General features: G+C 44.6%; 1 protein-coding gene and 1 pseudogene across 1 annotated transcript; one reads left to right on the plus strand and one right to left on the minus strand.

Moving 5' to 3' along the window:
- Nucleotides 1-520: 520 nt before the first annotated feature.
- Nucleotides 521-2,603, minus strand: LOC136520242 (uncharacterized; annotated as a pseudogene).
- Nucleotides 2,604-3,556: 953 nt separating this feature from the next.
- On the plus strand, nt 3,557-13,127 carry LOC136520239 (DNA-directed RNA polymerase 3, chloroplastic-like). Its single transcript, XM_066513693.1, has 19 exons — nt 3,557-4,457; nt 5,220-5,417; nt 5,501-5,634; nt 5,799-5,865; nt 6,100-6,158; nt 6,295-6,412; nt 6,918-7,031; nt 7,159-7,290; nt 7,395-7,811; nt 8,070-8,120; nt 8,753-8,823; nt 9,307-9,391; nt 9,491-9,643; nt 9,752-9,826; nt 9,977-10,066; nt 11,224-11,271; nt 11,347-11,461; nt 12,115-12,218; nt 12,345-13,127. Exons 1-19 carry the CDS (start codon nt 3,726-3,728, stop codon nt 12,453-12,455), a joined length of 2,874 nt encoding a protein of 957 aa, XP_066369790.1. The 5' UTR covers nt 3,557-3,725; the 3' UTR covers nt 12,456-13,127.
- The last annotated feature ends 572 nt before the right edge of the window (nt 13,128-13,699 follow it).

Genomic DNA, 13,699 nt, shown 5'->3' on the forward strand with positions numbered 1-13,699 from the left:
CTCTAAAAAGAAAAGAAAAAGTATGTGATTTACTCCATATTTATGAAAGGTGATCCTACAAAATAGTGTCATATGCTATCATACAGAGTCCCTCTACTTGTACAACAAACACCAATTGATCTTAAAACGTCAAAAGTTTACGTTTTTTATTGGTATTTGTGAAATTCTTATTCCAACAAATATATTATAATATTAGATTTGTGTTTCAGTACTAAATTTCTAGATATAAGTGATGGTGAAAAATAATGGTCAATATATAATGTTTCAGAAACAGAATTGGGTAACAAATTCAAAATCCGGAGCAACAAAGTCATAGCAGGAAGATAAGAAGCACAATACTCTTCTTACAGAATTGCAGAGGTCAAATTTAAGTACTTGAAATTTCTGAATCAATATAGAGAACACAAGTTTCAGCACGAAATCAATAAAAACTCCATTTCCAAACAGTCCATAGTTTCTCCAATTTTATTGTACGTAGGACTGACTAAAACCAAGAGACACAAACTAGAGAAAATTGGACTAGGACTGACTAAAACCAAGAGACACGAACTAGAGATAGCGATCCAGTTCTTTCAGTGAGGTAGAAACAATTTCATATAGAACGACAGAAAGAACCAAAACTTGCAACCCTTCAGCCCATCAATCGAAGACGACGAGCTTCTCGTACTCCGGCCAAGAGATGGCCTTATCCATCACTTCCCTCGGTGTCAGGATCTTGTCTGGCACGACCTCCTCACCATCAAGGAACAGCTTAACCATGTTCTTAGAGTAGCCACTCACCAGCGACACCCCCTTCTGCTCTGAGGTCACAGGCACGGACCTTGAGTTGCGCAGGTTCCAGAACACTATCTGCGGGATTGCTGCGCCGTACCCGGCCTCCGTGAACTTCCTCGTGATCGCTTCGTAGTCTGTCTCCCACGGCCTCAACGACGCTTGATCGAACTCCATGTCGCTGAACACGAACACCTTCTTCACCATCTGCTCCGGAGACAGCTTGCCAGCGACAGCAACGCTGAGGAGTTTGTCGAACACGGCCTGGAAGTCGGTGTTCACCATCCAGTCCATTCGACGGATAAACTCTGTCTTCTCGAAGAGGGACTCAGCCGGTGACCTGGTGAAGCTGAGGCCACCTGCTGAAGGTGATGAGCCGGTGGTGCCAAGGCTCGTCGCTTAGCTCGGAAATGAGGAGGCCGAGCGCGATGCTGACGTCCATGGGGAGGCCGTGCATGCTGCCCGACACGTCGCTGATGGCTATGCAGTTGTTGAGCTTGCCGAGTGCCCGCATATCAGACACCATGCGATCCCACTGCAGGTCGGCGACCTCGGCGTCGTACCTAGCGGACGCCAGGATCTCGTGGGGGAGCATGGCGCCAGCCGCGATCTTCACTTTTCCGGTCTTAACGTCGGCGAGGTAGAGGCTGAAGCGGTCGGCGTCGTGCTTCCGGAAGAACTCCTTGTAATTCTTCATGGCCACAGACGCCACGCGCGGGTAAACCACGTTCCCCCACGCCTTCTCCGAGATGAAGATCTCGGGGACCTTGAGGGCGCGATGCAGGGGCACGAGCGCCTTCTTGCGGAGAAGTTCGCGCACGCGGTAGGCGTAGTGCTCGTCCTTCAAGTCCTCGGGGAGCTCAGGCGACGAGCCCTTAGGGAAGAGGCGTCGCCCGATGGCCTCGCAGAGGAGCGTGGAGCGGTCATAGCAGGTGTCAATCGCCGGGCACCATTCCGCGGCCAGCGAGAGCTCGTTGATCTTCCCTTCGGCGAGTTTCTTCATGTCCTTAGCGAGGAGGTCGGCGAACAGATCCGCCGTGCAGTCGTGCAGGAGCCGGTAGGTTGGGTCACGGGCGTACCTGTCGACGGCTCTCGCTGCGGCCTCCGCGCGCCTCTTCCTCCGCTCTACGGCAGCCTCAGCGGCGACCTTCCCGATCACGCTCGTCGGCGGCAGCGATGCGCGCCGCCCTCGTGGTCCAGGGGCGTGGTGACTCCTTCCACCACGTGCGAGTCGAACTGCGGCCGCCCCGGCCAGCCCGGAATCCGCGACTGCGGCGAGCGACGAAGCCTCCTGAAGCGGCGAGGCGAGCCTACTTGCCCGGGGTCCTCGTCGATTTGCCACCGTGGATGATACGGTGGAGGATCTCGGGAAGGTCCTTGAGGTAGCCGAACTCCGCGACGGGGCCCGCGTTGAGGGCGAGCGTGGTGGGGTGGCACCCGTGCATCCAGAGCGCGGCGGCGTAAAACCCCTCGCGGTCGGACTTGCCGGTCCCGCGCACGCCGCGGAGGTTGCACGCGAGGCGTAGCGCCGTGTTCGGCTCGGCGGCCCACGCGTCGGCGAGGAGCGAGGTGACGGTCGACAAAGGGGTCCCGGGAACGACGTGGAAGAAGAAGTCGAGGCAGGCGTCCCCCGAGGACGCGAACGTTGGCGACGCGTTCTCCGTGAGCGTCTTTGCCGGCGGCGCCTTAGTCGCTTTGTTGAAGTTGGCGTCGAGCAGATCCAGGAACGTGTCACCGGTCGCGGGCGCTGCCGCCTTCGCCGCGGCACGGAGGCTCTCCGCTGGTGGGCCGAGGAGGGTGTAGGACACTGCTCGCCGGCAAGCCGCCGCCATTGGTCTTCGTCTAGGGTTTAGGCTTGGGTTTCGGGGGTTTTGCTTTCGTTGATCTGGGGTTTGGGGTGCAAACGGCGTTGATGATGGCGTGAAAGCAGGAGGGCTTACCAAGTCGAGGGTGAGGCAGTTGCTTGCGTGGGAGCGAAGTCACGCACTGAACCGATCTTATGGCTATCGCTCCCGGAATGCTAGGATAATTAATATATCTTTTTTCCTTCCAAATTAAATCAACTTTTCTAATTGTTCTATAAGTCAGCTATTTTAAGTTTTCTAAAAAAAACTATTTTAAATTTGATCAAATTAATAGAAACTAGCACCAATATTTAGTGTCTTTTTGATAGAGCTCCAACAAAACAGCTCTAGTTTGTACCTTCTCTAAAAGGGACTAAAACTTAGACAAGGTAATTTGGAATGGAAGGAATATGAGTTTCTTATCCTAGTTCGTGGACTAAATTTTAGTTCATGTCACATTTTATGTTCGGATGCTATTTAGGAGAATTAAATATGAGTTAATTATAAAACTAATTATACAGATGCAGACTAATTTACGAGACGAATTTATTAAGCCTAATTAATCCGTCATTAGCACATATTTACTGTAGCACCACATTGTCAAATCATGGACTAATTAGGCTTAAAAAATTCGTCTCGTAAATTAGTCACAATCTGTGCAATTAGTTATTTTTTTCGTCTATAAAGAAGGAAGAGAAAATCGACTCCGGTGAAGTGACAGGTGTCGACCGCTGGGTGGCCGACAGTGGGCCGAAGCCCGAGCTACCGGAGCCCTGCCAAACAGCTTGTCGACTGAGCCTTGTGGTCGGCGCCAGCTCGTTGACACGAAGCCTGGCCGTCCGATATGAGCACGCGAAGGCGATCCAACGGCGGCGGCCTGGAGAAACGGTCTCCTACCTCCGATATTTCCCGGGATCCCTTCCCCCTTATCGCCTTTCGCCTCCGCGGCTCCGCCTCGCTCGTGTGCTCGGGCTCTCCAAGGTTCTGCCGAGGTTTCTCGCTCTCGCCGCTCCCCCTTCCTACCCACTCCTCTTCCCCTCCTCCACCTTCAATCCAATCTGACGACCAACGCCATTGGTGCCGGAACCCGAAGCGGGACACTAGGCGCGCATGCCGCTCCTCCTCTACCCCTTCTCCGCGTGCGTGCCGCCGCCGCGGGCGCTGCTCCGCCGCCTATCGCCGCCACCACCCATGGCGGCCGTCGCTCCGCCTCCTCCCGCCGTCCGCATACTTCCCTCGGTGGGAACGCTCACCGACCTCCCGGCGCTCCCGCCCCCGCCCACGGACGACTTCCACTGGCTCGACCTATTCGCGTTCCTCAACTCCCCCGCTGACACCTACCACCACCAGATCCCCCCGCAGCCGCCGCAGGACGACGAGGAGGAGGAGCGGGACGCGGGGCTGGAGCTGGAGCTGGAGCTGGAGAGGCACGCCGAGGTGGAGAGGCAGCGGGAGCGGGCGCGGAGGGCGCAGCACCGGCGGCTGCGGCAGCGGCAGGTCAAGGCGGAGACGGAGGCCTGGGCGCGCGCCGCCGAGGAGTACCGCGAGATCGAGCGCGAGATGCTCGACCGCAGGCTCGCCCCCGCGCTGCCCTACGTCAAGTCACTCTTTGTGGGTTGGTTCGAGCCGCTGCGGGACGCCATCGCCAGGGACCAGGACGTGCAGCGACGGAAGCGGGTCAAGCACGTCTACGCCAAGTACCTGCTTCTGCTCCCCGCCGACAAGGTGGCCGTCATCGTCATGCACAAGATGATGGGCCTGCTCATGTCCAGCAAGGACGGCACTGGCAGTGTCCGCGTTGTACAGGCCGCGCACTGCATCGGTGAGGCTGTTGAGCGCGAGGTGAGTTGCTTGTTTGCTGCTATTTTAGGAGGTTTGGAGCAATACTAGACCATTTTGATACCGATCAGGACTCCTGAACTGCTTGTGGACAGCAATGTGGGACTTACAATTGTCTCATTGTCTGCAAACAATATGTTTGATTGATGAATGATGATCCGTAGTCTTAAAGAACCTAACACTAGACGGGTTGCAATGTTTGGTGGTAGTGGACATGATTCCATCTGTTTAGCTAACAGTTCTGCTAAGTGCCAAAGTCAAACAAGAGGGTTAATCAGGCTCAGAGAGCTAATTGAAGTTGTAGGAACAGATGAGGGCATTAGGCAAGATCTGCAGTTTAGATTTAAACCGTGCAATGATATGATCTGAGAATTGTGCCGTTATGATCTGAGATTTTTTACCGACTAATCCATAAAAAACGTGCATACATGCCCTGTAGCCTGTAATTTGATCACTGAATGTACTTGACAATATATGTGTCTGTACATCACAAAGCATTGGAGAGTTAAAAAAGTTTGGAACTATTAAAGTGAGATTTAAAATTTGTCTCCTTGTAGAATCAGTTACTTGCCTTGTACACTAGAGTGCAGCTTCCGTACTTTTTGTAAAGTTCTGAAGTTTGATTATATCAAATTTGGAAGTAACTTAATGCTATTTTTGGTTCCTTACTTTTCCGCTCATTATAATTCCTATTAGTGTGTTCCCCATTGGAAATTGATTTGGCAGTCCACTGAAAGCTGGTGTTTCCCCTTCATTTCTTTACAGTTCAAAGTCCAGTCATTCTTTCAGAAAAGTAGGAAGAAGAAAGACCAATGTGAAAATGACCCAGCATTGGAGAAGGAGCAAGCTAAATGCCGTAAACGTGTTAAGAGTTTAGTTAAGAGGCGGAAGATGAGTGAAGCGCAGAAGTTAGTTCAACAGGAGTTGGAATTGGAGGAATGGGGCACAGAAGCCCAAGTGAAGGTTCGTTTTCTGTGCAGTGCAAGCAGAAACACAAGCCTTTTCACACACATTCTAAATTTCTAACACTAATTTCGTGTATACAGTTGGGTAGTCGCCTGATTGAATTATTACTGGATTCAGCATTCGTGCAGCCACCAGCTGATCAAACACCAGATAGTTCTCCAGATATTCGACCTGCATTTAAGCATGTGCTACGGCAGCCAATAATAGAAAATGGGTAGGGCTGTGTTTTTCTCTTTACAATTGTGTTGCACTGTTCCATGTTGTGTGGTCGCACTACAGCACTAGCGTGCCTTGTTTCATCACCATCCTATGCTTGTATAGGAATGTATGTGCAGATGTATAAAGAGTCTTTTTGTGATATTTCTCTTCAACCTGCAGGAGGCTAAAGAAGAAACATTGGGTGATAGAGTGTGACCATCTTGTGCATCAGGGGTTTGAAAGCACTGTAAGTTTATTTTGCACTGCCAACCACATCAGTTTTTTCTGATATAAAATAGATTTATTGATCATGACAACCAAAAGATTAAATGGAAAACAATTCTACTCACCTTCCTTTCCATGGGCATTGTCTCACACATCAAAAATGGGGATGACAAATTGCAAATTTCTTTTTTCTGCTCGACACCTTTTTTTGTTTGCAGTAAAGGGAATTTAGGATTATTTTAATTCGAACTTGCAGGCTAGACATGTTGATATACCCTACCTTCCTATGCTGGTACCTCCGAAGAAATGGAAAGGGTATGTTGGTGTTCAATTTTTGTACCTTTCCAGCATGTTCCTTATATATTGAGACTGTTTATGACTGTATTGATTTATAGAACTTACTGCTTCTTGTTGCGGGTGATTTGAATACGCCAACCATAATTTGCTGCAGTTATGATAAAGGTGGTCACCTTTTTCTGCCCTCATACATTATGAGGACACATGGTGTGAAGGACCAAAAGTATGCCATTAATAGTGTTCCTAGAAAACAGCTGCGAAAAGTATTTGAGGTTTACTGATCTCCCATCTATGTCACAATGTGCACTTATATTTCTTATTGTTGTTGTCCTTGGCATAAAAAATACTACACATGGTTTCTTTGTTGCTCTATACTTCATATAAGACTGACAATATGAGGTCTTCTAAACCACAATAACCATAGTTATCTTTACCAAATCCTTTTTCATTTTGTTCAAAAGATAAAACCCTCAGGGCTATAGATGCACTCCATGCTTCACATGATATTTAGCATGATTATATCCCTTTGACCATTGAAGGGGAGCCTTGGCGCAGTGGTAAAGCTGCTGCCTTGTGACCATGAGGTCATGGGTTCAAGTCCTGGAAACAGCCTCTTGCAGAAATGCAGGGAAAGGCTGCGTACAAAAGACCCAAGTGGTCGGACCCTTCCCTTGACCCTGCAGCAAGCAGGAGCTACGTGCACTGGGGCTGCCCTTTTTTTTATATCCCTTTGACCATTATTTTTTCATGCTTGCTTAAGTTTTAGCATGTTGCCAGGCATTAGATATCCTTGGGAGTACTAAATGGAGGGTGAATAGAAGAGTTCATGATGTTGTTGAGACTATCTGGAGTCGAGGTGGAGGCATTGCAGGGCTGGTGGACAAGGCAAATGTGAGTTCCTGCATATGATTAATATTTTTGGATCTTGAAATCATTTGTACTATGTTTTCTTTCCCATTCTGTTCATTCTCCTCGTTTACCTTTTCAAACATGCTGTCTATCTCTCTTTTATTTATAGATTCCTCTGCCTGAACGACCAGAATCAGAGGACCCAGATGAAATGCAGAAATGGAAGTGGAGTTTAAAGAAGGCAAAGAAAACTAACCGTGAACTGCATGCTGAGAGATGTGACATTGAGCTCAAACTCTCGGTATGCAGTATGAATAATTACTGTTCATTCTTGCTGAGATACTGTGGTGCAGTTTATATGCTATCGCATTTCTGAAACTCCACTTATTCCTTTTCTGTAAACAGGTTGCTCGTAAAATGAGAGAGGAGGATGGATTTTATTACCCTCACAATTTAGATTTTCGTGGTCGTGCATACCCAATGCATCCTCATTTGAGTCACCTAGGTTCAGATCTTTGTCGGGGCGTTCTAGAGTTTGCTGAAGGGCGGCCACTAGGAAAGTCCGGGTTGTGCTGGTTGAAGATACACTTGGCTAACAAATATGGTGGAGGCGTTGAAAAGCTTTCTCATGAGGGCAAGCTAGCTTTTGTGGAGAACCAACTGCTCGATATATTTGATTCAGCAGCAAATCCTGTTGATGGGAACTGCTGGTGGACGAATGCTGAGGATCCTTTTCAGTGTTTAGCTGCATGTATGGACCTTTCTGATGCCTTAAAAAGTCCATCACCTTACCGTACTGTCTCTCACCTGCCTATTCATCAGGTATTGATTTGTTTTGTATGTCCTTGGATTAGCCTTTCACAATATTGTTTTTCTTGACTTTGAAAATGAGGCACGCAATCTAGGATTTTGGTATTAATTAATCACTTCTGATGTGGATACGTTGAAGGATACCCTAGTCCATTTTAGAGTTAATGTCATATGCCTAGAAAGCACATTTGTTGATGCTCTGAGCATTCTGCATAGCCTACATTTTCGTGACACTGCTAATTTGTTGGTTATCATTGTTTTTGTTGTCAGGATGGTTCATGCAATGGTTTACAACACTATGCCGCTCTTGGAAGGGACTATGTAAGTGTGTTCAACTTTAGAATTCTGTTCAGCCTTTGATCCTTTTATTATTATGCACCTCATGATGTGGTTTGAGTAGAATTAGCACTTGTGCTTATCTATTGTGATACAGTCTGATTACCCCAACAGCATCCTGAAAATCATCAGAGTAAAAAGGACTTAACTTTTAGTTTCACTATTAGTTTGGCTTTATTTTTCTTAGTCATAAATAGTTGCATTGCATTGAATCTTCTGTTATCTTTTAAGAATTCTTGAAAGCAGTAAGTATTCTGATTTCTGCAAGCATTGTTCAAGTGAGAGCACTAAGTTTGCTGACTTCTTGTCATCCTGTTAGTTGATGAGCATATTGACTGTCTTAAAATCCTCATGTGCATGGTTGATATAATGATGATGATATTCAATATGCTAGAGTCAGCCTTGTAGTGTGTCAATCCATTTCCCCAGTATGATCATATCTTGGTTCTTGCTATGTGCAACTGCAACAGAAAACACTTTCTGGATTGTACCTTTGAAACCTCATCTTACAAAGCTCTGATTATCTTGTGATGTCATATGAAATTCTAGAATCTGCAATTACCCAGATATACACTATGGATAAGTTGTTTCGTACACTAATATATGCTCTGCTATAGATGGGCGCGGTTGCCGTCGACCTTGTTCCCGCAAAGAAACCTGCAGATATCTACTCAGAAATAGCTGCTAGGTGGGTTTCTTCTTGCTGGTTCCCTTGTTGCTCCTATCACTTCTCTTGCTGTACTGAATGTATTTAACTTACTGTAACTTACCTTTTTTTTAATTAACTGCTCACAAATATGATTCACATATGAAAGTAAACAATTTTACATTTCAGTAATTCACACAAAGTTACCTTTCTAAAGAGCAGATATCAAAATAATTTCTTTTTTTACATACGTTCTGGCTAACTTTGTAGAAGGAAGGATACCTGAATTTACTCTCTTTAAAAAGTTAAGTAGCTTGATGTTCATGCATTGATTGGTGGAACAGCATAGCTTGTGTTCAGAATTTGTCCAAAAAGTCAACTTGTCAACTGTGTACCTTCTTTAGTGGATGATCAACTCTGTAGTTATAGATAATCAATTTTATACATATACAATCCTAGTGTTAGGTTCACTCCAGCAGGTATGAATTATGAATTAATAATAATTCTTGGTGAAATCGACTGAAGGGTACTGAATGTTGTACGTGAAGACTCGATGAAGGATCCTGATACTAACCCAACTGCTTCATTAGCAAGAGTTTTAGTTGATCAGGTTAGCCTTCTCTCCCATCCTTCTTCTGTGTTCCTAAATTCTTATAAGACATATTCTTGCACCAAAACAGTTGAGGACATGGGCATTGGTAGCTTACAGGTGGATAGGAAGCTTGTCAAGCAGACAGTCATGACATCAGTCTATGGTGTTACATACATTGGTGCTCGTCAGCAGATTACAAAGAGACTGCAAGAGAAAGGGCTGATTGCGGATGATAAATTGCTGTATGATGTATCCTGTTACGCTACTCGGGTAAGTGATTTACTAGTAGTATTTAGTGTACTCTCGTGTATATGTGATTTCAGGTTGACACCTTTAGAGAGACAAAGGCATGATGTGACTTCTGAATTTTTTATGAAGGTAACTTTGGATGCACTGGGACAAATGTTCCAATCTGCCCGTGGTATAATGGCCTGGTTTGGTGATTGTGCGAAGGTACACTCACACTCCCAGCTTTTCTCATATACGAAGTGATTCCATTTGTTTTTCTTATATAAAAGTTCTTGACATAGACATCCAGTTTCTGACACTTGTAGCACAGCAATTTTTGGTAGTTATTTGATAATTGTGTTCAATTCCTTACAGATGATTGCTTCAAAAAATCAACCAGTCAAGTGGACAAGTCCTGTTGGTCTCCCAGTTGTTCAGCCCTACAAGAAATATAAGAATTATATGGTCAGTTACTTAGCAATCTTTTTGTTCTTTAAATTTGCGGTATTACCTGGATTTTTGCAACACCATGACGCATCATGCTATGCATCCTTGCCTCCCTGGACTTCAGAATCTGAATGAATCAACAAATATTTTACTTATGTTGAAAAAACAATCTAGAAAAATAGAACACATATACGATTAGATGTAGTTTTGGTATAATGCTTCATTTTTTTATTTTATATAATAGAAACTATCTGTGTCTTAGTCCTCTTGCACGGGCTTGCTGTGGTTGTGAAAATGCAGTTTGTGTTCTGTTTCTGCCTCCTACAGCTGGTGGCACTGGCACCAATATGCGACAGGATGACTATTCTTTTATTTATGTGCAAATTAAGTATTATTATGTCTTACATATTGTTTTCACTTTCATGGAATAGTTCTTTCAAAAAGTTGTACCCAGCATAAGGACGCCCTAGCTGTGTTTGAGAGTTAGTGATGAGTTCCATTTCCTTTTAATATCTTATGAACAACCTGATTAATTATTACTCCCTCCGCTCCAAAAAGAATGTCATTCTAGATTTGGACTAAGTCAAATTTTCTTAAGTTTGACTGTTTATAAAAAGTAGTATCAACATTTGTACCTCCAAACAAGTCTACTATAAAAATGTATTTCATTTTATATATAATGATACTTATTACGCATTATAAATAGTAATACTTCTTTTTCTCCTAGTGTTGCTCGTGCGTTGATGCTATCTGTAGAGGAATTCCACTTTTGGGATTTGACCGGGGCGCGAGGTATTACTCACCTCCTTGCCCTAGTGCCTCCTGAAGGTTAATTTGTCGGTGTTAGAGGTTGTGGTCGGTCTATGTGTTTATGTGTTGCGCATGTTTTAGGAACCTAAGTGTGTTGGAGGTGTGTGATACGCAGCTCTCCTGCGTGTTCGAGAAAAAAATATATTAATGCTTCTTTGTATATAATTGGTCAAAGTTGAGATGGATTGACTCCTTGTAAAGCGAGAATGACATTCTTTTGGGGAGGGAGGGAGTACATGATTTGATATTATTATAGTTTGGCAAGGTTCAGGGACACTGGATTTAATCTTTCGACTCTAACCACGACTATCTTTTTAGTTAATACATTTTCATTTTTTTAACACTTTGCTTCACCTATCATACAGATACGAACTTCTTTGCAATGCCTGGCTTTACGACGGGAGGGTGATGCAGTGAGTTGAGCTATTTCAAAAACTTTTTCTTGTTTTTTCCCATTCTTATAGCTAATTGATTGACATAATTTTCAGATTGCAATCCAAAGGCAAAAGGCAGCTTTTCCACCGAATTTTGTGCACTCACTGGATAGTTCACATATGATGATGACAGCGATTGCTTGCAAGGAGGCTGGCCTTCATTTTGCAGGTTCGTTTCTTAGTGGGATCGACTAGCTCTTGTTGCAAGGCACATATAATGAGCAGTACGCTGCATCTGAAGTCCATTATATGGTTCAATTAATCATCTGGCTTGATATCAATCAAAAGATTATCGTGTGTAGTTGTGTTCTTGATGTCCCACTTCTGCTAGCTCTGCTGCTGCTTTTAGCATGGGGCAGACGAGAGCAGGAGCATAGTTCTTAGCCAAAAACTGGTGAAACTGTTTTAGGCCCTAAATTTCAGATGGAGTTGTTTTTTAATGCTTGTTAAATTTCCCCATAGCATGAAGTCTTGAAACAACTTACCGTCAAAACCTGATGGCTCTGAAGCTGCAAATTTCACTATTTGTTGTTCGTTTTATGTAGCTTTAATGTGCAATGAATCCTGGGCAGTGTTGCATTGCCAAATGACCAATTGAAAAGGTCTCATGCAGAATCTATTCTGAATTCTGACTTGAGAGCCATTGCTTTTTCGTCTCTGTGCATATGACGTTCGCCCAATTGTCCGCAACCATCTCTTCCTTAAGAGCTTGTATCTACATCTGTCTTCCTGTGTGGAGTATAAACATTTGCATTTTGCATCTTCGATTTATGTTCAATTTTGTTACTAATGTTGTGTTTTGTCAACATACTTCTGATGCAGGAGTTCATGACTCATTTTGGGTGCATGCGTGTGATGTTGATCAAATGAATCAGATATTGAGACAACAATTTGTGGAGCTTTACAGCATGCCTATTCTTGAAAATGTATGCCACTGGAACTAGTTCTTACATATTCTTAAAGCTATCTCATTCATTCTACAACTTTACAGCAATAATTGCCTATGTTTAATGTTTTATTTATATGCATTTTGCATATATTTGGCGATTCAGCTGCTGGAGGAGTTCCAAACGGCATTCCCAACACTAGACTTTCCACCCTGCCCACCGCAAGGTAACTTTGACGTGAGGGAAGTTCTGACTTCGACATACTTCTTCAACTAAGCTTAACAGGGGAAGTTCTGCACATGAAACATGGTGAGAAGTTCAGTGTCCTTGGACGTTTGGAGTAGCCAGATCGTGAAATCATTCTATGCTTGAGCCATATATAGGAGTTGATACCGAACTAATTCTTGGAGGGCTTTTAGCATAAGCAAGAAACAAGAGTCAATCAATGATCTGCGCTACAGACCAAGCCAAGTGGTTTCAAGGAGTTTGAAATGAACAAGCCTAAAGTAGTTCCTGCTGAATTTTTAGGTTGATGCAGAATCTACTTGGATGTTCAGGTCAGTCATTGGTTGCCGTGAGAACTCATGGTATACTCCGCCCTGGAGTGCAAAAGTAAATTATGACATGCCAGAACCAACTTCTGAATACTGACTGATAGTAGTCTTGATCGTGCTGACCTCGTTGATCATAGACGACAGAGGAACACAAAGTTCGCTGTATATACGTGTACGTTGTACCATCATGTTTTGTTGTCTTAGGACTTTGTAATTGATGATCGCATGATGCTGCGGCATCGCCCTGTAATAAATGTGTAAAATATAATAGCCAAAGCGAAATGTATACGAGAACTGTAGTTGCTGTTGACAGCAAGTTTTGAAAAGAGAGACATGAATCAGGTAGACTTCACCGGTTCACTAATGTTCTGATCTCTTCCTGAAATAATCGTATTATTTTGGTCTTGCTAATTGTTGAGATTTTCTAATCCTATAAACTAATCGTTCTGGATTATCCATTTAGGATGACGCTCAAGGTGCCATGTTTATTTTTTGCGAATAGCATGCTATTTGAAATACCGCTGTAAATTGAATTTGCATTGAAAGGTCGGCAAAGGCACACAGGTGATGTCGGTCGCAGTTAAACATTCCACGGCAGACGTCGTAAAAAAAGTTGCCATTCCTGACGCCAGGAAGGCAAGGAGGACCACTAGTCCTCAACATTCGTTGGGGCGCACCAGCGTGGATGGTAGCCTCAAGGTCCACGTACTCGTTTAGCGTCCAAATCAGCGGCAGTATTGGCTTTTCGCAGGGTGGCAGCCGAGTGCCTGGTCTGACACACAGCAGAAGCTCTCATCGGAGCGCGCGTTGTGGCCGGTGGCGGTCCTAGGATTTCCCTCTAGCGAATTTGTCGCGACGGCTCCTCTCGATAAATGTTTCTTAGATAATATTTTAAAATTCTAACATCTGACCTAAATTACAAGAAAAACATAACTATATGAGTACAAAGTACTAGACAAAAATTGA

This window comes from Miscanthus floridulus, chromosome 18, assembly GCF_019320115.1.
Source record: "Miscanthus floridulus cultivar M001 chromosome 18, ASM1932011v1, whole genome shotgun sequence".
Classification (NCBI taxonomy): Eukaryota; Viridiplantae; Streptophyta; class Magnoliopsida; order Poales; family Poaceae; genus Miscanthus; species Miscanthus floridulus.